This window comes from Bombus pascuorum, chromosome 6 (assembly GCF_905332965.1).
Source record: "Bombus pascuorum chromosome 6, iyBomPasc1.1, whole genome shotgun sequence".
NCBI classification, from domain to species: domain Eukaryota; kingdom Metazoa; phylum Arthropoda; class Insecta; order Hymenoptera; family Apidae; genus Bombus; species Bombus pascuorum.
This window is the reverse complement of record NC_083493.1, coordinates 464,063-491,626: the sequence shown is the minus strand read 5'-3', so window position 1 is coordinate 491,626 and position 27,564 is coordinate 464,063. Positions and strand designations below refer to the sequence as shown.

Here is a 27,564-nt window from a genome sequence, read left to right as displayed (position 1 = left end):
GAGAAAATAGTTACGACATCGTGACATGCGAGGCGGGCTTATTTTCTACGCAGTGAACCGTTCTTTCGAAAATTAGATGAAAATCAAAGGGGGAAATACTTGTTTCTAAAACAGATTTCAGATATTATTGGTATGGTTCGTAGAATGGAAATTTGTTTACTAGAAAGGATTTTAAACATTTTTGGACAGTTGTTCGCTCTTCTGTTTAAGAGTTTTAATTGAAGCGCTTTTTTCTTTCACACAAAATTTGTTGTCATTAGATTTTTTTAATTTTAATAGAATGGGATCGATTAATTTATTTCATGACAAACGATATTGGGAATAATGGAATAGCTCTTTTGCTATGAAAATAAAGTGTAGTAGTGAGAAGAAATCTTCTAAAAAGGTTGCAGAAATTATAAGCCATTTTTTTAGCTTTAGCTCGGAGCGAAGAACACAATTTCACGCGCTTGAAAAGTTTTGTGAAATTACTAGTGGGGGTATTCTTCTCTATAAAATTTGGCAAAATCAGGAGAAAAATTTAAAGGATATTCGTACTATCCTTGAGCGAGATATTATACTTTTTTAAAGGACGAAAATACGAATTTTACAGACTCCTGTCTCGAAACCATAATACCTTTTAAAGAAGAATCGTTTTTGACATAAAATGCAATATTTGAGTAATAAATTTCCTATAACCTTGTAATATTTTTTACGTTGTTTTTCTAACTTATTTTTATTCGACACATATTTTTTCGAGACGTAGAAACAATTGTTCCTGTCGTATCTTTTAATTCAGATTATTGTCCAGAATTTTTAATTCAGATTTTTATTACAATATTGAAATTAAAAATTATGCAACCTTATATTCATTTATCACTCGAAAAAATAAAAATTTAGTCCTAAGAAAATTCCCGAACAACACACTGTACGGTATATTTGATGAAAAATGTCACCAAAAATCGATCGTAGTAACCATCTATAAATAGAAGCATAAAATATGAATAAAACATTCTTTCTACTAAAAAGCTTTTAAAACATCCTTTGTAAGAAAATATCTCCAAACACGTTTCTCGGATCCGCACTTCCTCCAAATTGATACCTGAAAACGAAACTCTCTTCTTTCTTCGCCTCGAACGATGATCTTCATTCGTTTATTCCATTGAGCCCTATGGACTATTGAGAAATGCGCGTTTACAGTTGCGGAGAAAAGAATCGATAATAATCGCGCCTAATTCAATAAGCAAGCGGTCGATTGCTGCGATCACAACCGATAATTAATGCAATCGGAAGCAATTTTGCGCGCGATTCCGTTCCCGCTCCCGCGATTTTGTCTTCGGTGGAAGGGCGAAATTGAGGACAAACGAGACAAGGGAACAAACCGAGTTCAAGGGAAAGGGGCGAAACTCGGATTCCCGGGGAAAAAACAGACACAGAAGCCGGTGTAAGTTGCTGGTCCTTCCGTATAGGGGTTAATAAACAACGTAGAATAGTGGAAGAGTTCGACTTTGTGGAGTGAACGTGGCTACCCCTGTACACCTTCTAACAAAAATTCCGATAAAATCTCTATTTAGGTTCCCGTCGTAAAGTGATCCGAGTGTTTTGTGGTGGTCGATGATGGAACATTCGTTAAACCACATGTCAAATACTCGTTTCTGTTCATCGCGATAAATTTTATTTTATTTCTACCTTGTATTCGACAATATCGGATATATTTTATTTTTTCGTATAATTTATATTTTACTATCAAACTTACGATAAAATAGATAGAAGTGTTATTTAGAAAAAAACAAGGATATAAAACTGTGTATACCGCTAAGACGGCATTGCGAGTGGAAAGTATTTACTTTATATTTTATATATATATATTATATATTGTATATTTATACAGTCTAATCGAATAACATGTAAAAGCGGGTGTGACGTGTTCCTTGTGTAGAAATAAGGAAAAGATATAGAATCAAATTTTTTCATTTTTGGCAGTTTCCGAGAAAATCAAGTTTGAAAATTTATCAAATATACTTGAATATAATTAATTCTGGACTGGACAGGACCAAATAATTGACAAGAGGTGATTCTACGTGTGAAAGTATAGATGTAAAATAAAATATTTTCATAAAAAACATTTTATTTCCGAGAAAAATAGATTTGAAAATTTATCATACGCATGTACTAAGCCAATTCTTAATTAAACGTGTTCAAATTCTATTTTCTTGAAAATGGAGTCTTAAATGGAAAAATGTTATTTTACATTTTCCACTTGTTTTCACACGTACAATTAACCTCCTGTCTATTATTTAATCTGCTCAGTCCGCCATTAGCCACGTGCAGGTATAGTTGATAAATTTTCAAACTAGATATTGTCGAAAACTAACCCAAGAATGAAAAAACTTTATTCTATGATTTTTTCTTATTTTTTTCACAAGAAATTGCGTCGTGCTGGCTTTTACGCGTTATTCGGTTAGACCTCGTATAAGATTTTTTTAACTCTATATAAGCGGTTATTTTAAAAAGGTGCAGGTCGCTTTCAAGCAATATGTAGTTTGCTGCGCTAACACGGATAAAAGTCATACTTCCGGACTAAAAATATGAGATCTTGGCTGACCTTGTTTTCGCTTTTTAGAGTGGAGTGGTGTCACAGGATTAAATCTGACGATCGACCTGTACCTAATGAAATTTACTACCTCGTATTTCCTTAATGACAACTTACTATCGCGCTATTGTCCGTGAATAATGAATTCCTCGTGCGAAAGAACACAACATTTCAATTTTTAATACAGTTGTAATTATTTCAAGCTATGTAATTACGGAGAATTCATAAAATAGTTCTACTACAAACACACTTTACAAAATTTTAACGATATATCACTGATACCTTTCTATCTTTTTGCATACAATCTTTTAAAAACGTCACGAGATTCGATGCAGCAAAGATCTTCCCTTATAATATAACTTCTGCTGAGACAAACAGGTCTAGTTACCATTATATCTCTTTCTGAAAGCACATCTCCGCTTATCAAACGTTTTTCTCGTTGCATCTAATTCTTTTTAAGCATCCATCAGTTTTACTGTTTTCGTTTTTAGTCTTTATACGATACTCTGATACATAAGGCACAAATGTTTTCAGTAAATATTTATCGAGAGAAAACTTACATTCACCGCATCTACGCCAACTTGGTGCAGAAGAAATGTCCTAAATCCCTACGTGTAACATAAAGAGAAACGATAGCATGGAAGGTGGAATGTAGAGCAATCTTCGTGGCTCGTGTTGTGGAGGAAAACGATATTTCTAGTCACATCTGGAAATGCGTTGTACGGCTTCGCGTTTCGAACAGATTCTGTCTTTCGATTCTCTCACTCCACCTCACTATAGAGAGCTTCATCTCTACAATTCGTATTTAGAGCTTTTTGACTCGGTGGAATCGATGTGAGATTGTGTTAGTTCGTTAGATATTCGAATTGTACGATGCGAATGAATATAATCTACGTATGTATATTGCACGGGAACTATTTCAAGTAAAAATGATCACCATTGTAAATTAAGGTAGTACAAAGCGAGATACAGGGAAAATATGGAACCATGCATCGTCGATTTGACGATTAGGATTATGTGACACTTGTTACTTATTAGTTAATAAGTGGCAGGTCTTTAAAACGAGAATGACATAGTTGGTCAAATGATGGAGGATTTAATTTAAAATATATATAACTGTTGCTGGGTGATATTATCTACCCTCAGACATTACGATTGGTTATCAATTTTGAATTATGTCAGGATGCAGGTTCTCTCGTTGTTGGGCTAGCCTCATAGAACTGATTTTCTGATGAAATTTTGAGGAATGAAAACTAATTTAATGATGGAAATTTTTGATCAGTGAAAGAGGTGATGTGCAAGTTAAGAGTATGTAGAAACAATGGTACACACCAGTACTGATACTTGAAAAACGACAATTTCCAATTGACCTATATTGTTCGTCGTGGTGTCAAACGATACGTAAGTCAGAATTTTATTTCGCGTCGTCGTCAACTTTAAGAAAACATCGCGTGAGCTATAACTGTGGCACGCGGTGACACGAGCACGCTTATAGCGAATAACACCGACCAAAATATCTGTGTTTGACATGAAATTATTACCGGTAATATTTCCTTCGAAACTTACCGCTTGATGCATACATCGCTTTGTAAATCAATGTATCTAATAATCAGAACCGTTCGAGAAAAAGCAACACTCGATGAATAGAAACGTAATCATCTCTACAAGCAAGGAATAATTATCTCCATCGCGTGTGTTCGGACACATAGATTTTATCGTCGCGAGGAATCTAGCCGACTGAATCTCGTTTCGACGAGCTGACGCGAAATCTGCCAGGATTTCTGTGCGTTTACGTGTTCGCCAGGCCATGAAACGTACCAGCCCGTGTGTAACGCGGAGAACGAGTATGGTGTACGACGTTTTATGTACTTAGTGAAACAGGAACACGATTATAGGGGTGACTTAAGCGTGAAAAAATAATTAGGAAAGTTCGTAAAAGTATACTTGTGTGACTTTGGCTACGAGCTACGGCTGTTTCCCGTATTTCGGTCTTTTGGTCGAAAACGAGATAGCATGATAGATTACGTTTGCTTGTTAATCGTCGACCGAACGATTGACTTTAGATATAGATTTAGGTACGAAAATTGGGGTTAATCGATTAGAGCAGATGGATCTTGAATTTTGCTAAATCAGCTAGGTCAATTGATTTTCTTAGTCTTTGTTAATGTGGAGAGGAGATTGTTTTCGCACTTTTAGCGTGCATTTATATTTAGTTTTCGTACTATTTTAGCATGGAAATTTCGTTCGTGTTCAAAAATGGCTATATTTATTATTAGATAGTTGAGCTTATAGGTGGATTTTGGAGGTTCAGTTGAGAAAGAAAATTGAACGATAATTTTAACGTAAATAGTTAATTAGATAGTTTGAAAAATAAGATAGTTTGACAAATCGTAATTTGGTATTTGCTATTAATATAATAAAATTGACTCATACAGAGTATTTATCTTGTATTCATGGTCGAGGACATTAAGCTTTCACTGCTGAAACCGTAATACGTAATACGTTTTGTGAAATGCGTGCCCACCGTATTTATTTAACCCTGATCGTCTTGTCTTGGGATATATATTCAGCAGTGAAAGAGTTAAAAAAAAAGCGACAATTATCACATAAAAATACGATCATCTCAAAGGTAACACAATGTTTCGTTTCTTCCTGGACAATGTCTGAAGGCAACGTCTAAGATAATAGGCATAATATATAGAATAGAATCGCGTGGTTCATGCGAAATAACAACAAGCAAATATACCTAGAACCATGTTGTTTTATAAAATAGGTGATTATACTAACAATAAGTTGCATTATTTTACGAAAATGGCACTTGTAAATGATTTTCAAAATCATAAAAATTGTGTGCCGAATATTTACTAGACGAATTGTCATCAACGGTCAATATTTTTGATAAAATGAGTATTTTCTTTTGTAGTTCAATAGATTATATATACATTTGAAATGGATCTTGTTAGATATTACAAATTTGAAAATACTTTTTGTCGGTTTGGTGTGGTGCATCTTCTAATTGGATTTCGTGTTGAATGCATTTACATTAAATTGGATTTCGCGCAATCGCAACGATGAACACCGAGATAATCTCTGATCTAATTGAACTCGCTAGGTGATTAGTTTATTAACTTACTATAGTAGGTCCAATGAGATCACTTATTTTTCTCCTTTCATTTTGTTTGCCTTTAGTCTTTCCTTCGTTTTCCTCTCGCTTCTCTCTTTCAGTGAAATTCGTCTAGGATGGTTACAAGATGAATTTATATATATTTTACGATTGTTGGTAGTATTATTCAAACTGCCCAATATCATTCTGGAAAGATAACAATTTTATTTAACATTAACTAATAGTAATATAAAAATTAACTTCTTTCGATTTGGTTTTTCCTTTCCTTCACTTTTTCAATTAAAAATTCTACCGCATAATAATTCCTCTGCAATGTCCGTGTCACATTTTATCGCGTTTTTCTATCGGATCACGAAGCTGATAGCGATAATACCGTCGCACTCAATTCCAAGTCCGCGTAAGAAGTTTGATACGTCGTGTTTCATTAAGAGCGGACAGGTTGGATCGATTTTCGATCCTCGACTGCGTACACATACAGCTAGGCGTGTTTTCCCTACCCCCAATACTAGTCCCGGTAAAAGATAGGAGAGACCTGACCTGATCGATACACGTGGCTTTGTATAACCGTCCCGGAAATGACGAAGATGTTCCCCGGCATAGCACACCACTTTTGTCCTTGCAGAAAATTACTCTGGGGAATATCGACGAAACTCGGTTGGAATGTTATGCTTCGAGCGTTCGTTAACTTGGTGTCATGGTAACCTAGTAAATCTTATCAGTTTCAGGTTACGAAAATGATGAAAATGACGAAGATCGATCGTTAAATTTTGTTTTATCCATGTGTCGGATACATGCTTCGAAACGTACGAACTCGTCGGAACAAATACACAATTTCCGTCTATTCATTCATAGACTGACAGAAAACTGTTGACACGTTACGAAATGGTTGCGAAATGCGTGCCGTATGAAGCAGCGAAAATTTCTAAAAGAATATATAGAACGCAGTTGCGTGATTCGTGTCTGGCGACGTTAGATGCGCAGTTGTTCGTCGTGTGCAAAACTCGTATATCAATAGTGATTACGATCCAAGCCAGCGGAAATATCGTTGATTTGTTTTATTTATTCTCGCTGCCGTTTTATCAGATGGACGTACAGACTGTTTAACTCAAGCTCAAAGCGATCGAGTACAGAAATTTACGAGTTGGGCAGAATGCTTGGAAAGTTTAACACTATTACATATGTAGAGATTCTCTTTTATTCGAATATCTCTTCATTTTCTAAACTGTTAATTAGTTTCACCTCGTTAATTGATTCCTTATACATATTACAAAATACTTCCTCCATTGAATTTTGAACGCGATATATTTCGTTCTAATATCTTTGATACGTTTCAAATTCTTGGATGTTTCTTTATTGAAAAATTTGTCACAATATATCAAGCATTCTGAGTAATATTACTTCTAGGTTGTATCTGTTACGGTTATATATGTTAATTATAAGTTAGTCTCATCTGGAAATTCCAGGTAAGAAAGCACGAACGGTTACACAGTTCACCGAATTATGTTCAAAGGGTGTATTTATACCGATAAAGACAGCGTCCTAGATTTATGAACGTGTGCTACGTTATTGAGAATATGTCGCTATTATTGATCATTCCTCATTAAAGTAGCTTTGTTGAGACTTTTTCCACTTTTAATGAATTCTTTCCAACTTCTTATTTTTTAGCATTTTTCAATATTTAGACAGCGAGAAATACAATCGAACCAAAATATTTATCATGATATACCCGATAGAATTTCTATCTATATTTATTATATATTTATAATATGTACATATATTTACTCTTTTACCGAATTTAAAGTGTGCACATACGCCTTAATGAAGCGCAATTACATTTTCATTCGGATCCTTTTAAAGAAAATTTTTACGATTTTAATAAAGCAAGATGCACATCATAAAATGTCCAATAACCAATATATCCTTTATCATCTTTCTTGTACCATATGTCGAACTGTCAAACTTTTACGAACCCACTGATACGTTCATATGATAACGTAGATCCTGATACCGTCGCGGAAACGATAAAATTATATTCCGTAGTTGTAAATTTCTCATTTATTGAAACACACGTGACAATCCTTCATTATAGATCTTTATATTTGGACACCTCTTTCAAAAGTGATAAAAACATGCCAATGAAGGGAATCAATTTTAATGAAACTGTTTTATAAGTCGTTTTATGGCAATTATGCTCAGGGTGATGACTAGGCTGCGGATGTGTTTATGTATTTATGAGAAATTTGAAAATCCAAAAAAATATCTGTAGATTTCGTTATTTTACGTTTGTTTATAAAAATACGAATTTGCATAAATATAGTTTAGTGTAGTAATAGTATAATAAATATCCATAGTGTCTAATGGCGTCCCAAATATTTTATCTTACTATCCTCATATGGCATAATGTGATGCGTTTGTCAGCCCGCTTGATATATTGCCATCACTGAATACAAAATTTACCATAAATTTATAATTCATAGGATTTCATACGTAATGTAATTGAATTTCTTAAAATATCAACACTATCACTTAGGATCGTTTAGTCGGTTAAAATAAATTTTTCTTTGTGAATGATCACGTGATGCAATTAAGAACGAAACATGAAATAGCCGCGCAGTTTCTGTTAATGCGATCCGCTTCTATTAAACGTTTCTATTAAAAGTTTTCATTTCTTTCCTATTAAAAAAACTTTTGCTTCTTTTTATTAAATTATTATGATGGTAATTAGTCTAACATTATTAAACGTGGTTGCGATATAGCTTATAGTTAATTTAAAAATTATAGTAACTGGACTGCGGATTTTCTTGTAATTTAAAGTATAATACAAGAACCTGTGTAGATATACAGGATATTTTCATAGACATATCTCTAAAATGGTTAACGGCGAAAGAAAATGGAAAAAGAAATATTATAAAATAAAGTAAAATATTCATTTTATTGATTTTATTGAAATTACTTAATAATATTGCGTATCATGCTCGCATATGCTTCTAAAAAATATGGAAAATATGCAAAGCGAATATTTCGTTGCTTAACATCTAAAAATAAGATAAATTTATATCTAGGCTCTATTTTATTATCAATTTTTCATAAAAATATATATTTGCATAAAAATCTGCAGTCCAGTTATGACATTACAATAATTACAAAAAGTGTCGTTGAGCCGTTTAGTAAATGGTACTGCGGAATTGGTTCTCTTGCACGAAAATTTATAGTATAACCAGGTAGATGTTTAGATTTCGCGTTGTCATGAACGTTTCGTAAGTACTAAGAGTATTTGGTAAGTACTTTTAATGCCGTGATCGTTAATACTGTTTAAAAATCATGTTAAACATTGTTTGTATATGGCTTCACACCTACGTTCCTTTTACAACGAATTATTTCTTAAAAATGAATATTTGCAATTTCTTTATGGAGATGTTTCGTTTCTTAAACGACACGTTTCGTGCAATAACGATTGAAATAAATTATACGACGTTGACAATTTTTGAGCTATGCATTGCTATCTATCTTAAGGAAGATGGCCGAGAACTTTTGTCTAGTAGTATTTTAAAGAATATTTTAAAGCTACTTATTAGTATCACTGACATGACCATAACTCGATAAAAATTTTATTTATTTGAGAATTTATTCAGTCAATTTTCTACGTCAGCCGCGCTATAAACTTTATCGAAGTCGTTTCTGTATTGAGAATGTGGTTGCTCGTGTTTACGATTGGCAGTAAAATCTGAAAATGCAATAAAATCACTGTCGTTTTAACTTCCAAAGATTCATGCGTAACGCTATACCACTGCATTCCATTATGGAAGAAAGAAAAGAAATCCAACAAACACATAACTTACATAACATTCATCACTGAAACAAACATATTTTTATTCCTATGGTTTTCGCATCGCCACCAAGTTACCTTTTGATTGTAAACTACTTTCGCGATCAACCTAGTGCGACTCTATATAAACTCTTAAATATTACCTATGCATACATGTAATATATACATACAATACATATATACGTTTCATTAGCGAAAGCTTAATGAAAAAGAATGCCAGATCTTTTCTGTTGCACAAAGTTTGTCTTGCGACGAGCGCGAGCATAAAATTAACGATTCTCTATCTTTACCCTATCTTTTTTCCCATTTCTTATCTGGAATTGACTTGTCAGCTGCGGTTACTGCTAAATAATAACTCGAATATCGTAGTTGATTTCGATTTGAAACGTATACATACATATCGATGTTGATTCAATCGCTAATGATCGACGAGGTATGACAGGAAAATGAGATCATTGCTAGTCTTATAAATACTTTTTAAAGGAGCGACGATTGATCGGTAAAGGTACCGTTAAAAGTTACGCTACATTTCTCTCGTACGTGGTACGCGTATTTTTACTTTTACACATTGCACGCTGAATTCCGGATCATCGATGTTGAAAATCTCGCCGACCAAGCGAGAATATTTCGTTAGGCAGCTTTGTTGAAACGAAAGTGGCTATGGTATGATGGCCTACGTTTATAGCACCGCGTGCAACATCCTAACAGCTACCAGCTAGCTAGATTAACGAGCGCCAGAATGAATTATAAAGATTGTGGCGATGACGTTTTTTCTTTCTTTTCCGTTCATCATAGTCACAAAGTATTGTGCAGAGGCAAAGAGAAATGAAAAGAAAATGCTACACGTCGACTACATCGGGAAATTTCTCACCGCCCGGTATACAAGGAGGGAAACGCTTGAAAAATTAAAACTCGTTTAAATACGCGAAGATGAACTTTCGCCCTGGCAAAAGGTAGAATGTTGCTGAAAAGCTACACGGTTATTCGCTGGTTTTCAGCATGGCTCGTGCTTAATCCTTTTTGTTTATTGTTTGACGTTATTCGATTCGTGATGTTTACGGATAAAGTGTCTCGCTTCTTGGGTTAACGTAAATTGGAAAATTGTAGCTACGTCTAAATAAATTTAATCATACAAAAATGTTTTTTGTATCATAAAATATCAAGTAGTACTTATGTCATACATCATTTCTCATTTCTATATTTTGCTTCTCAAAAGCTCCCTATTTTCTATTACATATAATATAATTTGAAATGGTTAAACGCGATCAATAAAAAGTAAAAGAAAATCCCACTTTTCTCGACAGTTTTTCTATCTGTATATTCCAATTACATGGTCATAAACTTTTAATAGGTATTATATTATACCTTAGTCGAAACAGATTAAGGAACAAATTTCATTTCGTTTCCTTGTTCTTCGCCGTCTCGTTTCGTCTTAGTCAGTTATCTCTAGAACGTATTTACGCATTTCGAGAAATTTGCTGCGTTTAAGAATTTCCAACCAATCTGTATAACTTTGCACCTGATGTAACTCGAATTTGCATACCTCTGCTTTAAAACTTCAATTTTCACAAATATCTGAAGAAATACATGTTCGTAAATCGCAGATTTGCTTTTTAAATCGAAGATTTCCGGGCAAATAAAACTAACTCTACAAAATAAATAATCATTAGATTTTTCTAATATTAATTGCTAAATATATAAATAATCCACAAAGTGACGATATATTTCTTAGGAAAAATTATAATATTCAAATTCCTAATTAATCTGGATTTTAATTAGTCAAAGCTGCGTGCATTTTGATCTCGAACGCTTACGTACAAACACACAGCCGTGTCACCACGTCGCGCCGTGTCGATAATGCCTGTTTGTTAATTAATGTCGAACCGAACTCTAGCTTCATTAACTTCTTTCAGTTCAACGGACTTCACCAACTATCAAACCTGATATGTAATCGATATTTCTGTTGTATTGAAACGGAGCTAGTAAATTTCGTAAACGACTTTTAGAATAATATCTCTATTGAGAATTTTAATATTAAACGCGCGAGATTAAATCGTCATATGACATATGAATTGTAGCAATCCATGAAACAAATTTATTGAGCTATGAATCATTCCCCATGGACACGAAGCGGATCGTATAATCGAAACGTTACCAATATTCGATGTATACTGTCTAAGAAAGTACACGTGCAGGTATTCCTTAGCTTATCTTTGGAAATACATGCAATAAACTCAGTTACCTTATTTTGCTCCAACAAAGGACAGAAAGATAAAATGATTTATGTGACTGAAAGCTCTCACGCTCGACGGATGAAATCGAATTTCCTACAAATAATACAATTTACGTGACATATTGATATCGTATGAAAGTAATCTTCTGGTATAGTGTTATCGTGTCGTAAAACTCGTTATAGGATGGCATAGTAGGGTATTTGATGTGCAGTAAGTGGCACACTGTTTCGTATTCCATAGGGATCGATCGAAGCAGTTCGCCAACATGACGCGACGTTCGAAACGTTAATTCGTTAGCTGGTAGTATGTAGAATATAGAGGCTTCCTCGTAATTTAGCAAGCAGTTTACCCAAATGTATTAGCCTGAGGCATCTGAAAGTAAAATTCAACGTTGCCGTTTTTGGTCGAGATCGACCGCTTTCTATGCATTCCGAAGAAAATTTTCTTAAGAATCGACTTGCAAATTGGAAGGTTCAGGCGGTTGTTATGCCTGCGATGGAGCGAGTCGGATTCTTCTTGAGTCTATACGTTGTATCGACGTTACTTTTACACGAACGTTTCTTAAAATCTGTTGTTGAATATTTTGGAAAAATTTGGAAGAATTGGATTTCAATAAATACTTTTATTTAGTAGATTAGCGATCAAATGTTTCGCGTTACGATGTTCTCTCTTGATATACAACACTTAAAAAATTCGAGTAAAAGATTGAATATTTTTGTCAAAAAAGGACTGGAAATACTTGATTAAAAGCATCACTAGTAATTTTATTCTTTAAACAATGTTTTGTTTTTGTATTTAGCTTTATATTTTAAACCATTTTATTTAAAAAGCCGTCGAGAATCAATCGTACTTAATAGGTACGCAACTGAATTCGATATTCAGTACCCAGCATTTGTCGCTTATAAATTCTCAATTGGAATAATTCATCAATGTCGAACTGTTCTTTTAACAGTTCCTTTTATAGACCTACTCTCCGTTATTACCTATTCACAAACGAATGGTGTAAATAGTATTTAATTTATTTTTATATATACTATCTTATTCATAACAATTCGCAAAGTGCTATAATAGATTATTAAGTAGCAATTTGATGCTGTACATAATAATATTATTTACTAGCTGATGTTATATCGTAGATTAGTTTAAAAAGGGAAGACCAACTAAATTAGGAGAATCAGATTAATCTTAAAGTGTTTATTCCATGAGGGAACCATCGCAATGTTAATTTCTTTAATTTGAAAATACCATTAGTTTACGAGAAACGGTTTGCAATTACAGAGAATTTTATCATCAAATCGTGACTAGGTCATTATGGATAGTAAATATACTCGCAGATCGGACGAAGGTAGGTGTATATGTTAGATGTATTTTACTTTATCTTTCGAAAAATTCCAGTAAATTAGACTGCGTTTATCTTTGTTAAAAGTTATGGGATTTCTGGTTTCCGAGGCATTCGACGATCTCGGGCACAACTACCGGTAAGAAAAATCATGTAGGACATGATTGCGTGCAACGAAATGCAAAAAATAAAGGAGAAACATTCGCGACCGAGATATCAAGGAAATCTTGTCGCCATTCAATGCTCGCGATTTTTTATGCCGATTTTTCCATCGCAGAGAGCGCTTTCGAATTTGTCATCGAAGAATCTACGAAGCGTTCGTCTCGTTTTGCCTGTATCTTTGCTTTCAGATGCAACTAAAAACCATCGCTCGAACTCTAGCTCGTCAAATATTTTACAAAACTTTACGTGCCAATAAATATTATACTATCAATTATACAGGGTGCACCGTTAGAATTCGGACAGAATTCAATTTGTAGTTCCCACCATATTAGAATTCAGATGTTTGTGCTGATTGACTCTGAAGTTAGTTAAATATGTCAATAAGTCTTCTATAACCTCAAAATGACAGAACTCGTTAAGCAAAACCCGGAATACGATAGAAGAGCGGCGATTATAGAAAGTCTTCGCGCCGGGAGAACGCCGGTCGAAATTATAAAATTCTTTAGCTACCCAAGATCGACGGTAATTTAATTTTGTTGTGGGCAAAACCAAATTTCCAGCAAGTGTTCACGTTTTGAGCGTTGTCTCAAGTGAGGGCGACGTCATGCCTCCGCACTTCTTCCAAAAAGGCGAAAGAATCACAAAGGAGGTTTATTTGGAGGTCCTGAAGACAGTAATAAAGCCGTGGATGGAAATTACGGCTTCTGGAAGGCCGTATTTATTTCAACAAGATGGCGCACCTGCTCACACAAGTCATCTTGTTCAAAATTGGCTCTCTGACAATGTGGACATGTTTTGGTCGAAAGATTTCTGGCCTCCTAACAGTCCCGACCTAAACCCATTGGACTATTACGTGTGGGGCGTTATCGAGAGACAAACTAATAAATGCAGGCACCCCAACGTCAACTCCCTACGAGCTGCTATCGAGTCAGAATTCGCGACAATTAAACGCGACCAGTTGAAGTCAGCGTGCTCGCGCTTTAGAGCAAGAATAGAGCAGGTCATAGAGGCAGAGGGTGGTTACATAGAATAAAAGTTCTCAGCAAGGACCCTTTAAATGAGATATAACAACATTTTCATGTGTTTTTGTGTATTGACTTAAATAAACAACTTTCTGCACAAAACTTCTTTTGTCCGGATTCTAACGGCGCACCCTGTATTATATTTTGAACTTTCTACTTAGAACTGAAACAATTTTCAAGCCTGAAGCAAACATTTGCCAATTATTGAAGTTGATTAGCGAGTAGAAATCGAAATACGAAGCCAGTTAGTTTGCCAATAAAACCAATTATTTACAATTGTTGAAATAATTTTCTCAATTGCATGTGGCTACGCGACTTTCCGAATTCCACTTTCTATCTTTAATTGTCTCTATCCTTGTTAGTCGACGAAGGACGAAAGTAAACCTGAGCTCAAAACAGTAATTTCTAATATCGCGCGTTCATCTTGCGAAAACCACGAATTACTCGAAGGTGAAGATGAGACGTGTAAGACAATTAATTATCCCAGTTGATCTGGAGGTCCTTAATCCAGAGGCTGCTTTATATCCACCACATATTGTTTCGTGACCTTTATTTTAGTTAATGACGATTCGTCGTCCTCTATGCCAAGTATTACATAGAAGAAAATTGATTGGATTAGATATCAGATACAGCGAATAGTTATATGAAAATTTATAGACAGACATATCGTGTTAACGCAGCATTAGCGCTTAAGGGATTAAACAATTAGCGAAACCAAACGAAATACGTTTAATCGATGTTTAATAAACAGAATTTATTTTGATAAATTTCCGATAAATTGGTCACTTTTATTTTTTGAACCTACTAAACGCAACACCGCATAGCTTTTAATTACAAGCAATAAAGTGTTCCGATTCTTGATTTTATGTAGTCGAGATGCATGTCAGTTGAAGAATTAAGTCCAATTTTTAATCTTGGAGAATCTTAATTTTGTCATCCATAACTTCTACTTTGCCTGTTGTTTCGACGGTTTTACATTCGGTGGATTACCTTTGCGACGTTGTAAATTTATAAATAATGTTTGATAATAACGATACATTATATCCTTAAATTTATTTTTTTTAATTTATTCGATCTAGCTTATCTCTTTATTTTCTGTTGAAGAACTCATACTCTTGTCGCTTTCCCTATATTTCACAGTTTGTAGCAGAAAATTCCAGGAAATTCAGCTGGAGGCATCGCGATTATCTGTCTTAAATTTCCTGATTCTGAATTTTTAATTCGCTCATTCCTTTCTCTGGTTAATATTGGACGTTTCTCCTCCGAGGTAAAAGAGATTCCTTGAGGCATACGCCAGCCTGCGAAAAAGCGAACTGCTGTCTCGAAATAGGTCCTGCACGAAACACGACCAACCTAGTAATTAGAGGCGCGTAGTTAAAAAGAAGGTGTACGTATATGTAGAGTCTGTAAGTGTCACTAACTGTGCGCTAGCAATGATTCACAGCTTTCTTTCTTTCTCTGCCTCTCACGCGACTAGGTACAATGTTCCTTTTCTCTTTTTCATTTCTTTCTCTCCTTCTTTTTTCTTCTTCTTTTTCTTTTTTGCGTTCATAATACTGGGTAATCTATATCTCTTCCTATATACACACATATTGTATATACGTATTCTTTATTTCAGATAAATCTTAGGACTTTTATACGTACAAAGAGATATCCGATTATCTTACAGATAAACCTGCGTTAACTCGAAAGACAGGATTATCATAGAGCTTAAAGTTCCTTTTTTCCGTTTCATTTTATTAAGTTTTGAATATTTTGGAATAGAAGAAAATTGATTGAAAAAATGTGCTTCCTAATTTTATATTATGAAATTTATTTAATAAGGTATTCAGAGAATTTTGTGTATGTACATTTCATGATCGATAATGGAAGTTAGTAGATGATAGTTCGTACGAAGCTAAAGTGGAAAAACTGAGAATTCGAGTATCTACCGATTCTCGGAGTTTAATCAAGTGTAATCAAGACAGCTATATGAAACACGAGTACAAAGGGAATTGCGTATGCGTACGTGCATTTTGGAGCGTATGATTAAATCCCTTGATTGACAGTGCGCGTTCATGTAGTTACACATACGTCAGAAACACACGTCGCGAATAAAATGATACACGTATATCGGAAGAATTTTTATATAATCGAAAGAATTTTGTATTCAATCGAGAAATATGTATGAGCAACGCGTTAGAGCAAAAATGCGGAAGTTATTTCTCTGAAACTGTTAAGCGAAATAATATTCATTAATAATATTCGCAACCTTTAGTCACGGAATTCTCTTAGAATTGTATATATACTAATTATTATATCCATAACAAAGAAAAATACGATAAAAATACTCTTTTAAAATATTGTCTCTCAGAGTCTTTAAAAATAAATGTAAGCTACGAAAACACTAACAACAACGGTTAGTAATTATTGATGAATTTTCAGATATCTCAAACGCAGAAAGCAGCTCAACGAAAGTAGAGTCGCAAGAAGCTTCACAAAAAAAGTCGCAAGAGGGAAAGAAGGAGGCAGATTCGAAAAATTCGACCGAGAGCAAAGAAGGGGGAAAGAAGGAAGAGAAGGGTACGGAGAAAGAAAGGGAAGCGGCTGCAACCAGGATACAAGCAGCTTTCCGTGGCCATCACGCCAGGAAGAGTATGAAAGAGACTGAATCCTCGATAAAGCAGACGGGGACCAAATCAAACTCAGAGCCAACCAAAGAACAACTTCAGCAGGAGTTCCGCGCCGACGACAAGGGTGAGTGTCATGCGCGAACCCTCGAAATCGTTCCCAAAAGGGATGTCTTTAATTTAGAACTCTCCTTTTCCTGCCAATCTCGTTCAGTCACCTTGAAAACATTCTTCGTTTCTCCTCGTGAGCTAAAGAGTTTTACCTCTTTACCAACATCCTTTCTACTATGTACATATATCTCGTATAATTCTACGTTATATGTATTTTATATAACGATGTGCCACTGATATTGGATAATTTTGATGCATTACCGTAGGTTTTAAAGTAAAGAGGTTAAAGTAGCATCTTCGCTCGTTCATGTTCTATCAAAATATAGATAAATATAGATCGAATATAAATCGATATAAATGTAGTATAAATATAAAAGCAATATAAATCGATATAATTCGAAACTCTGAAGTATTATATATATATAGTACGTATATATGTATTTGATTAGTAACGGTTCAGAATTGAAAATAAGTAGTTGCACTTACATAATACGCTATATTTTTAAAAACATATTTAGGTTTAAAATTGCAAACGATTTTAATAAGCAGCAACATTAAAAGTTTATATAATTTTCTGAAATTCCATTGATATTGTAATATTAATACGAACCGATTTACTGAATTCTGAACGTCGAATGTGTGGTATGTTCATCGTTATCGAAATAATTCATCCTTTCTCCAAAATTCAGCTTTCGATCGCACAATGTTTACATTGTAAAAGTATTTACCATAACAAACAGATGTGATTTATACTGTATACATCTAAACACTCTGCATATATACTTATATATTTGTCCACATACAATCAGCTCGTCAGTTTCGAGTTTATGCGAGCCACGATTTCATAATTTTACGTGCATCTTATCAGGTCAGTCGCGATAGAATTCCGACATACATATATCGTATTTTAGATAGACAAATGGAATTGCCAATATTTTCATTCGTTTTCACCATTGCACCATTATTAGAAATTATTGTTATATGTATGAAACTAATCATTTTCGAACTTTTTCCCGTAATAAATACAAAATAATTTCTATTACTCGCACCCTTCTCACCATTAAGAACACCATGAAAGTTTATTTTTCAATGGGACGTTATTTGTTTGATGGAATCACCATCGACTCTTTATTTCTTGCAACGAGTATAAAAATAATAATTTAGCTAATTTTTTATTTCCATTTTATTTCCATTCGATAATGAGAAAACTTCTCGAAAACTTATTTGTTCATTTCACTGCCTTCCAACTATGTTTCGACAAATTTAATGATTATAATTTAGTAAACTGTACTTTTTCTCTCTGTGTCGTATTAATTTAAACGAATATCTTTTTTCAATAAATTTCATGCACGATAGATACGATCTTAGTTTTTTAAATATGTTAAATTAAATTTGGTAATTGGTTCTTATCGTATTTTTAAATACAAACTATGCTATATCATGTACTCGTCAGATCATACAACCATATCGTAGTGTTGTCAGCAGTGAAAAAAGGTCACGAAGAGGATTTGAGAGAAAGCTTTAGAAGAACCATATGCTTACATTTCACTTGTTCTTTCTTCTGTAACGATGTCATCACGCTCGATAGCCGTGTTATATACGAGATCAAATTTTGTAGTTCGTAAAGTGCATAGAGAAGACAGTCCGCAAACGAGAGTCGTCATAAAGTTGGCTGGCATTCTCCTCCTCGCGTGGCAGTTTTCTCGGCAGCGGTTCCCCGAGGGTCATGAAAATATTCCTAAAGGTTGTTACCGTCGCTGAATTTTGACTTGGGATCTTGGAAATTCCACGAAAATTGCTTGCGATTTTCAGGACTGTTTCATGACCCAGATCTTCACGGTTAGCTCGCCTTTGCGACGTTCCCGGAAATTTACATATTCGATAGGATCCTACCTACGTTTCTGAGACAGGAAACAGACGTAAATATTCGGTTAGGCAATCACGTAATGGTAACGCAGGATAGATTTCTTATTATTACAATTATTATGACAGTGTGTAAAGATTCGTGGCCGATGGATATTCTCGATGGAACATTTAATGTCAAAGGTATATTGCAATTTTGAGACATATAAAGTGAATAACTTTGGAGAAGTTTGACACTGACAGTTTGCAAAATCGGTTGTGCTTTGTGTAACTTTATTTCGCGATGATTAATTATCTGGCGCTCGTCCGGCAATTGTTTTTCGTCCTATAGAAAATTTATACTGTCATGCCCCGTTTGATTAATTTATCCATAACTTAATCTTATTCTACAATTTCAATAACCTTTTTTTCTGATATAACGAAATTTTGTGTATGCCATCTAATTAATATTAAAAAATGTTTTGTAAAAAAATTATACAAAGAAAATTCTCTCCTGACAAAGATTGGCCAAATCTTTTAAGCATGCATTGCATTAGATTTTTAGATTTTGAATTTGGAATAAACTCGTGCTATTCTTGGGTGCTTTTATCCTTGAGAAAATACTCTCGTACTTTTATCATTTTTAAACCCTCTCAATCTCTTCCCAAACAATTCTATATGACACAAGATTGTCCATCGTACGCAGACAAAGTATTTGTTGCAAATGCTATTAAAGTAAAGTAACGTCTCTTTGATGCACCTTAGAAGTACATCATCGTTGACACGCGAATATCCTCTAACAGTTTAAATAATTTTCGTTTAATTTATTCAATAGATATAACATTATTAAAAATGGAAGAATTTATGTTTTTGAAGTTCAAAATTTCGTACTTCGATTTCGTAGCTTCGTTTTATATATCTAGCTTAATCGCGATATTATTGTTTAAAACAATGATTTATGGCAACTTATTGTTGCACGATTTATTATATTCTCGTCCACCATCTCGCTTTTTCGCGTAAAAATTGATTGTACTCTATATCGTTTGTTTTGCTCGTCAGTTAACGTGAATTAATTTACCGCCGGTAAAAGCAAACTTTTATCGGCGATGTAACACGATCCACCTGTGTCGCTGCCTGCAAATTTAATTTACACATACGCTATCCTCCTCCAGGGAAATTATAGAAGAAATTTATTTACGCGTTAAAGCGATCAAGATTTCGATTGTTTTTAATGAAAGATAAAGATTGAACTTCTAGAAATTTCAAAATGGTTTTAATCGAGGTTAGAAAAATTGTAATAATAAAGTTAAGGATACAAGTAAGCTCAAATTGTGAAATTTATATCTGACAACGAGTCGAAAAATGTTTTCATAAAAGTTCAATACTTATTTCATGACGATACATCATCACGTTTGGAAGATTGCTTTCACAAACTATCATTTATTCCACTACCTGCTTATAGCAGTGGCTATACCACTAGTTAAAATAGTTCTATTTCCATGGATCACTATCGTTTGCGTATAATTATTTGCTCATAAAAGACATATTTTACTTAATCGTGGTAAAATCTGGCGACGTTAATGTCGACGATATTATTTTTTCTAGCGGCATTAAATTACTAATAGTAATAATAGCAGAAATATCGTCTATGTAAACGTACACATATATGTGCAGGGGGTACAAAAAGTAAGTGTAAAAGCCACCGTAGCGTGATTCTATGACTCTAGATCGATGGAGATTTGTAGAAAAAAGTTCGTGTAAAACTAACGTTGAGTATTATTATCAAGGAGAAAATCTTTTTTCATTGCTACTTCGTTATATTTTATACATCACGATGAACAAAAGTCTCAAAGGAATCATGGGTCGCAAATGATCCTTTCTCCCGGAAAAGAATGTTGAAGTTTTAATAATTCTTAAACTAGCTTTATTCACAATGTGTCTACATTTATATTCACATTTAATGAGAAAGTAGCGTGCTATATACGAAAAAACAGGAAATTACAAATTAACTCGTAAAATATATCTGAGAATATAGGAATAGTGGCAGATCTCTGCTTGCGGAAGACATTCCTTCTTTTTGAGTGAAATACGTTACAATAATTCTGACCTCGAAGATCATTTTCAATCAAGGTCAACTGTGCACGAACTTCTTTTACGAGTGTCCATTGACCCAGAGGCGTAAAATTACACTGTGGTGGTTGTTACACTTACTGTTTATACACCCTGTACATCGTAATGAACCTTCGGTAAAATTTTCTTGTCACTGTTTTGATGTGCCACTTTATTTATTAATAAATTCATATCCTTGGTTTCACAACATTGGAAAGTAAAACAAAGCTTCATCATATCCTATTTGTACGCAGAGTGTTTACTGATCTCGTAGAGCGCCTCGATATTACGGAGAGATTCAAAATTAGTATTCCAATGAGAATTCTGCAGTACCATGAAATTTTCTATTTATCTTCAATCGCGTAACACTGAGTTTGCTTATCGCATCGGCATAAATCGCATGACCATTAATATTTATAATGTATTTTCTGCAATTGATATATTTCTTGAATCTTTTTCTTACATATCAGAAAGTCATTATGCCGTACATCATTGTATTATAGTTTTAGTTTTGGTTGTAAATAGTTGTAATGTTTATTTCTATATATAAATATATATATTAACTTTGTATATTCCAATGGATTATTCCCGTATGCAATAAACAATAAACAATGATGATTTTGATCACGATACTAATTAGTCACTCGTCGTTTCGCAAAAGATAAAATTAATAGAAAATTTTCAGCAAAAGCCTCTTTAACTTTGCGGTTCAAGAAACGCGAAATAATCCTAACCGACAGGCTGAGCACCGTGAAATAATGTAGGGTAACAGCGTCCATTAGCGATAATGAAATACTAGTGATGACGAAATCGGAATTAGACAATTTGACGACCGTTCTCGATGAAACATGAATGGTTTTGACCGAAATACGAATCTCACTTAATATTTATTTACAGATACGGTACGGAATGAGACCAGTGAGAATCGTTTTAATAACGATACAGTTACTCAGAAATTTTTAGCCACGAATGCTATTTGGCTGCGTGGTTTGTAATTTCCCATTAGAATGTCAACCATATTTTATCGCCTAAAATTGATCAATTGTATATTGTGTACTATGTCATTTCGTGATGCAAGGATGAAGAATAAGAAAACACAAAGTTTATACTTTGGCTGATAATATCGAGTAATATTCGTAGCATGGATCGAGGAAATAGAACAAAGACAGACCGTATTTGTATGAAAATTTAATTTCATCTCTGACTGTAATTTTATGTTATAAGCTTGTGGAATATAAGACGCACGATATTTCAACGTTTTGCTTCAGACATAATGTACAAATAGAATGTGTAAAATCGAGGATATTACATAACTTGCCAAAAATGGGAGATAAGTTTATTCGTTGTTTAAAACGTAAAAAGAAAAATACGCTAGCAATGTTTATTCTTATGAAGAGGAAGAGATTGAGTGAATCTTGGCTAATAGGTACAGACTCACAGAGATTAAAATCACAGAAATTCATAGACATCCGTTGACATAGAGTAAATCCAGGAAAGTTGATTGACAAAGATTGACTAACAGAGATCGACTAATATTGATTAACTGATGCAAAATTAATTCCAAGACATAAGAATATTCTTGCTCTCTATACGATTAGAATATTTTTCTCGATGCAATTATAATTGTAAACTTGGAATTTTAGTTGATAAAAAGTTAAATTTCATATTTAATATAATTATTAACGAAACATCTATCTTCGATAAGGTGAGAAAATGAGAAAAGATTAATATTAAAAGGAAGAGTAAAACATATGTAACAAAAGAAAAATAAATGTAAACGATGTGCATAAAATTGTCTTGCTAGGTCGAAAATGAAATGATTACGAACATTGAACAATATGAAAAAAGGAAAAAAACAGAAATGTACCATTTAACAGCGCGATAGCCGATAATTAAATATCGATTTTAATTCTTGTTGACCAACCATCCGTCAATCTATTTCTTGTTTTGTCTTCGTTTCCAGCTTTTCGATATTTCGATCGCAAAGAAAACTAATTTTTCCGGTAGAAACTTCCAAATATAGTCGCGGAAATATTTTTATAAGAACTATATATATAAAAACTATATACTAAATATAGAAGCAAAAAACAGTAAGTGATATCTTTTATCATCGTAAGATGTATTATACTGATATGAGAGTTTAGTCGAGGATACTTTATTGAATAATAATTGTATAATTAACGATTTTGCTCACGGTGCAAATTCGGAGCAACTATATTTCGCGAATGGATCAACTGCAAGTCAGTTGAATTTGCACAATACCGAATTCGAAATTGATCCTCGATTCAGAACTGGGTCAGCCATTGTTTTTTCAAAGCGGTCGACACGATTCAACGAAATGAACAGTGGTTAAACTTGATTCCGAATGACAGGCTCTCGCTGAGACTGATATGCTTGTGTGAGTGTGAAAACCATTTTCCTATTTCTTGAATCTGTAAGAGATTCCTAGATTTTCTTAAAAAATACAAAATAAAATAACAGAATCTATTTTTAAAAAACATTACATACTAAATACTAGATGTTTCTAAAATTTTAGGCAAATTTCTGTAAACTACCTGTACATTAGTTAATGAACATGCACATACGTAATATCACTATTAACCATAACCGCTGTACCACAATATCGTATTACCACATTTCTCCTTTTTCGACGATATTTCTGAATAAAATATATATACTGAAATAAATAAAATTCTGAGAATCACGTTTCGCTCTAAAAATAAATTTCCTCAATGCCAAAACCGTTTTTCGTGGGAAGACACTTTCATACTGTCAGTGCAAAAAGCTTGAAACTTGGAATCCCGTTTCCTCGACTTGACAAGATCAGAACGTATCGATCCTATGTTCGTCTATCGACATTAACTTAAGAGCACTTTTCTCTTTGGTTGACAGAGCTTTGTGACGCGGCGACCAAAATCCAGGCATCTTTCCGTGGCCACATGTCGAGAAAGGAGCAAGCTACAGCCCTTGCGAAATCGGCGGAGAATGCCGTCGATAATGTCGTCTCCAAGATGGAGGAGAAGGTGAGTTCTCAATTTTATTTCTTTTATTCGTTTAGAAAATACGAAACTCGCTAACACGGATATCGAAAATATGGTAAAAGAAAACATGGAATAATTTTATGAATGGAAATATCAAAAAGAAAAAGCATTCCGAATGTTTAGCCCTTCTTTTACTCTATTTAAAAAGTATTTCGATACGAACAAGAACTATATAGGAACGTTGAATTGGTACTTGAAATTCGACATTTCTGTGTCATTTTATTCGTTTAATGCGTTCAGTATGCAATGAAACTTATTGTATTAAAAACAGAATGAATTTTATATAATTATACATCGCTCGAACAAGCAAAATTTATGGAAATTTAGTTAATAAATTCGGAAACGTTCAAGTAAAGAGGAAAGGAACGATCAAAGAGACGTAATACGATTTTATAGCATAACTTAATTAGAAAGTTAGACAATGTTTTTAAAACGTGAAATTTTTCTGACGAAATGTATTATGCCAACTAATTAATTAATATCATTATCACTAGTCGAACTTTCATTTTTGCGGTAAATGTATTTTAATAGATTATATTTTAATAAAACCAATATCCTACGTTATTAGTAGAACGTTGTAATCGACCTATACAACCTGCAACAATCTGCTATAGTCAAGCATCGTTATATGTGTTTCTATTCGCTGTGGAATTAAACTATAATCCACGTGGCGATAGAATTTATTCTCCTTTGCTGCGAGGATCAACAATGATATATGTATACGCATGTAACGGAAAGAAATACTCTTAAAGTAATAATATATAACGTTTTACTAAATGCAAAATTTATATACAACAGAATAACTATTTTATATGTAACAGAATAATTTGAAGTATTAACGTACACTGCTCTATTCTTTTATACATCTCAAACAGGAATGAATCTGTTTTATTGCACATTCATTCATTCAATACATACGCGATGCGCTCGTCTCATGGTGTCTTCCTCTCTGTCATTCCTCGCTCGTACAATACGGATGTACACACATCTATTTTCTAACAAATACAAAAGAAAATAAAGATCAACGAATTTTTTTTTATTTGTAATAGTAAATAATAAATATATTCGTATTACAAATTCCGGCTTTGATACCATACACGTAATGTCGACTGACATCGAATAGCAGCATAGAATATCATTTTAAAAACATAATACAAATGTGGAAACGTAGGGAAATTTTTCGGGATTGAAATTTTCAAATCTCAAGACGAAAAAAGTTAGAGACTGTAGCAGCTTGTTTGAAAACTGTGGCATTAAAGTTTCCTCCGGTTTTCCTCGTCTAAGTTTCCATTCCATTGAGGATTTCTGCTTTCGTAACTAGGTTGCAACCCATATAGGTACATGGTGTACGTATTATAATGGGCGTTGAAGTGCGGCTGGTTTAAAATTCAATGGTTCGTCCTCTCGAGATTAATTGGAAATCGATATTCTATTATCGAAAGTAATATCGTACTATACCGTGACCAATTCTTAATCAGATATCAGGTAGATACACTTCTAACATCTTCATCGTCGTGTTGTCTTTTCCCTCGTTTCTCCTCTCTTTTTTTTAATCTCGATAATGGATCTTTGATTTTCTTTCAATTGGGGAACGTTTCTGCGTGGTTTATTAAGTTTCTCAAAATCCGTTCGCTTGAAATTTATAAGCACTTGAATTCCATTAACGACATAATGCAGATGGAAAGAGGAATCCTGCCTTTTTTAGTGGATATGTACAATATATCCTGATTAAAAGAATAAAGAGATATTGCCTCAAAAGTAATACTATTTCTTATCGAAGATTTCTTTTCACGTAGTAGCAAGCGTTCTAGTTTCTTTGAATTTTTATTGAAATGCAGTCTATTTCGAAACGAAATATTACTGGCAGAGATAATATAAAAAAATTATTAAAGCTGTATCTATAGGTAGGGCTCATTATAAAAAATATACCAGTGAAGTGTAAGATATAAAACGTAGATATAGATTATAATAATTTAATTATACGTAACAATTATTATGCTCAATCAAGTCTTCATTCTTTGATCATTTGCCCTTTGGACATAGCAACCATTTTTTTTTTCTTTTAAGGCTTTTCACGCTCATACACACACACCTACATACGTTCACACGCTAGAATTCTTTATCAAACATATTTACTCATGACACATGCACTTTTATTTACAAAAATATCAGGTCACAGCGGGCTTTCTTTTACCATACGCGTCATACGCGGTTGCAATACTTAAAATCTCCAGGTCAGAAACGAAAAACTCTACCTTTCAAAGTAATTTTTGTTTTACACTGATGCCAGTTTTTGCCGTTGACCATAATTTCGCATGCGTAATGACGCATTTTCCACGACCCATTGCATCGCAAGCTTCAAGTTCGCGGCCTGGTCTGCGACAGACGCTGACTTAGCATCTTTTTTACTACTACCACCGTATATCTAGGAAAAGATACGGGTCAGTTCGTTTCCTGAATTTCGACCGTCATTCGGTTTTTAGCGGTACGCTTTTAAGTCTTGTATCTTGAGAACAGTCGTTCGCTTGAAGCAAAAATGCATTGTCAAGGATGTACTTTGCTTTATCATGGACGAGGTACAGAGAGACCTGGTACCTTATAGGATTAGGATTTTATGTTATGAAATACCGATCGCTCAGAAAAATGACTCTGCTAAAGTACGTATCTAAGATGTAGAGCAACGAACGTAGCAGTTACATATATTCAATTCATATCGAAGATTATCTGTATAATAAATAAAATTATTTTCAATTAAACAGATAAAGTACATTTCTGCGATAATGGCGAGAATACGGATATCCATACTTAATTAAGAATTAAAACATGAGAAGATTTTCAAATCTTTATAAAACATTCTGTCAATAACTAATGCTTACTATACAATACATACAATACATACATATTTTATCTGCTTCTCGACAAACGAGCTACTTGAAGAAGGGAAGATCGACTCCATAGTATCTTTGATCATAATCCTATCGACCATGTAATGATCCTCATGATGAGTAGAATACGATGCAACGAAAAAGATTTCACCTTGAATTTCAATGTTAAGGTGAATTTTGCGGCTACATTTGTTCGCAGGTTTTCACCGATCCAGAAGTGTAGAATAACGCTATCGGCCGATTCGATTATATGAGTCGCGTGAATTCATGTATATGTAATACAGCGGCAGGCTCGATGAAAAATCACTTTTCGATATGAAAAATGTGATATTAATGTGGATTGTGGAAATTCTTCCGCACTGAAACATTTCATAGCGATTCATAAAGATTGATCTTCTCTATAGTATCCTGTCACCGTACTTTACTTTTGTTCCCGACTAGTGAATATGGGTCATGCGTATAATGTATACACTTGCAGCAATCGTAAGCTGAATGCATTTTTACGAGAGAAAATGTTGTTGATAACAGCGATATACCAATTTTGATTCGAAAAGCGTATAAAAGTAGAAAAATGTATGTTTAAGTATGTGATATTTATACCTAAAAAAATTATTCAAATGGAAAGCGGGCGAATGTTTTCATTTATCTTTATGATACGATAGTTTGCAATAGCCGTGAAATAGAGTCT

The 27,564-nt window shown here is 33.8% G+C and overlaps 1 protein-coding gene and 1 long non-coding RNA gene across 2 annotated transcripts in view; one reads left to right on the top strand and one right to left on the bottom strand.

Annotated features, from left to right (window-relative positions):
- The window catches only part of LOC132908344 (HIRA-interacting protein 3), an 86,252-nt gene that overhangs the window by 26,867 nt on the left and 31,821 nt on the right, over positions 1–27,564 (top strand). Inside the window, exons 2-3 of the mRNA XM_060962288.1 lie at positions 16,704–17,015; positions 23,843–23,973. Of these exons, the coding sequence (XP_060818271.1) occupies positions 16,704–17,015; positions 23,843–23,973 (443 nt within the window). The remainder of the gene's footprint in view (positions 1–16,703; positions 17,016–23,842; positions 23,974–27,564) is intronic.
- LOC132908354 (uncharacterized) lies at positions 780–6,740 on the bottom strand. The gene is made up of 2 exons (XR_009658356.1): positions 6,234–6,740; positions 780–5,882 (listed from the first exon to the last, which is right to left on the bottom strand). It is a non-coding gene; the product is annotated as an uncharacterized LOC132908354 (long non-coding RNA).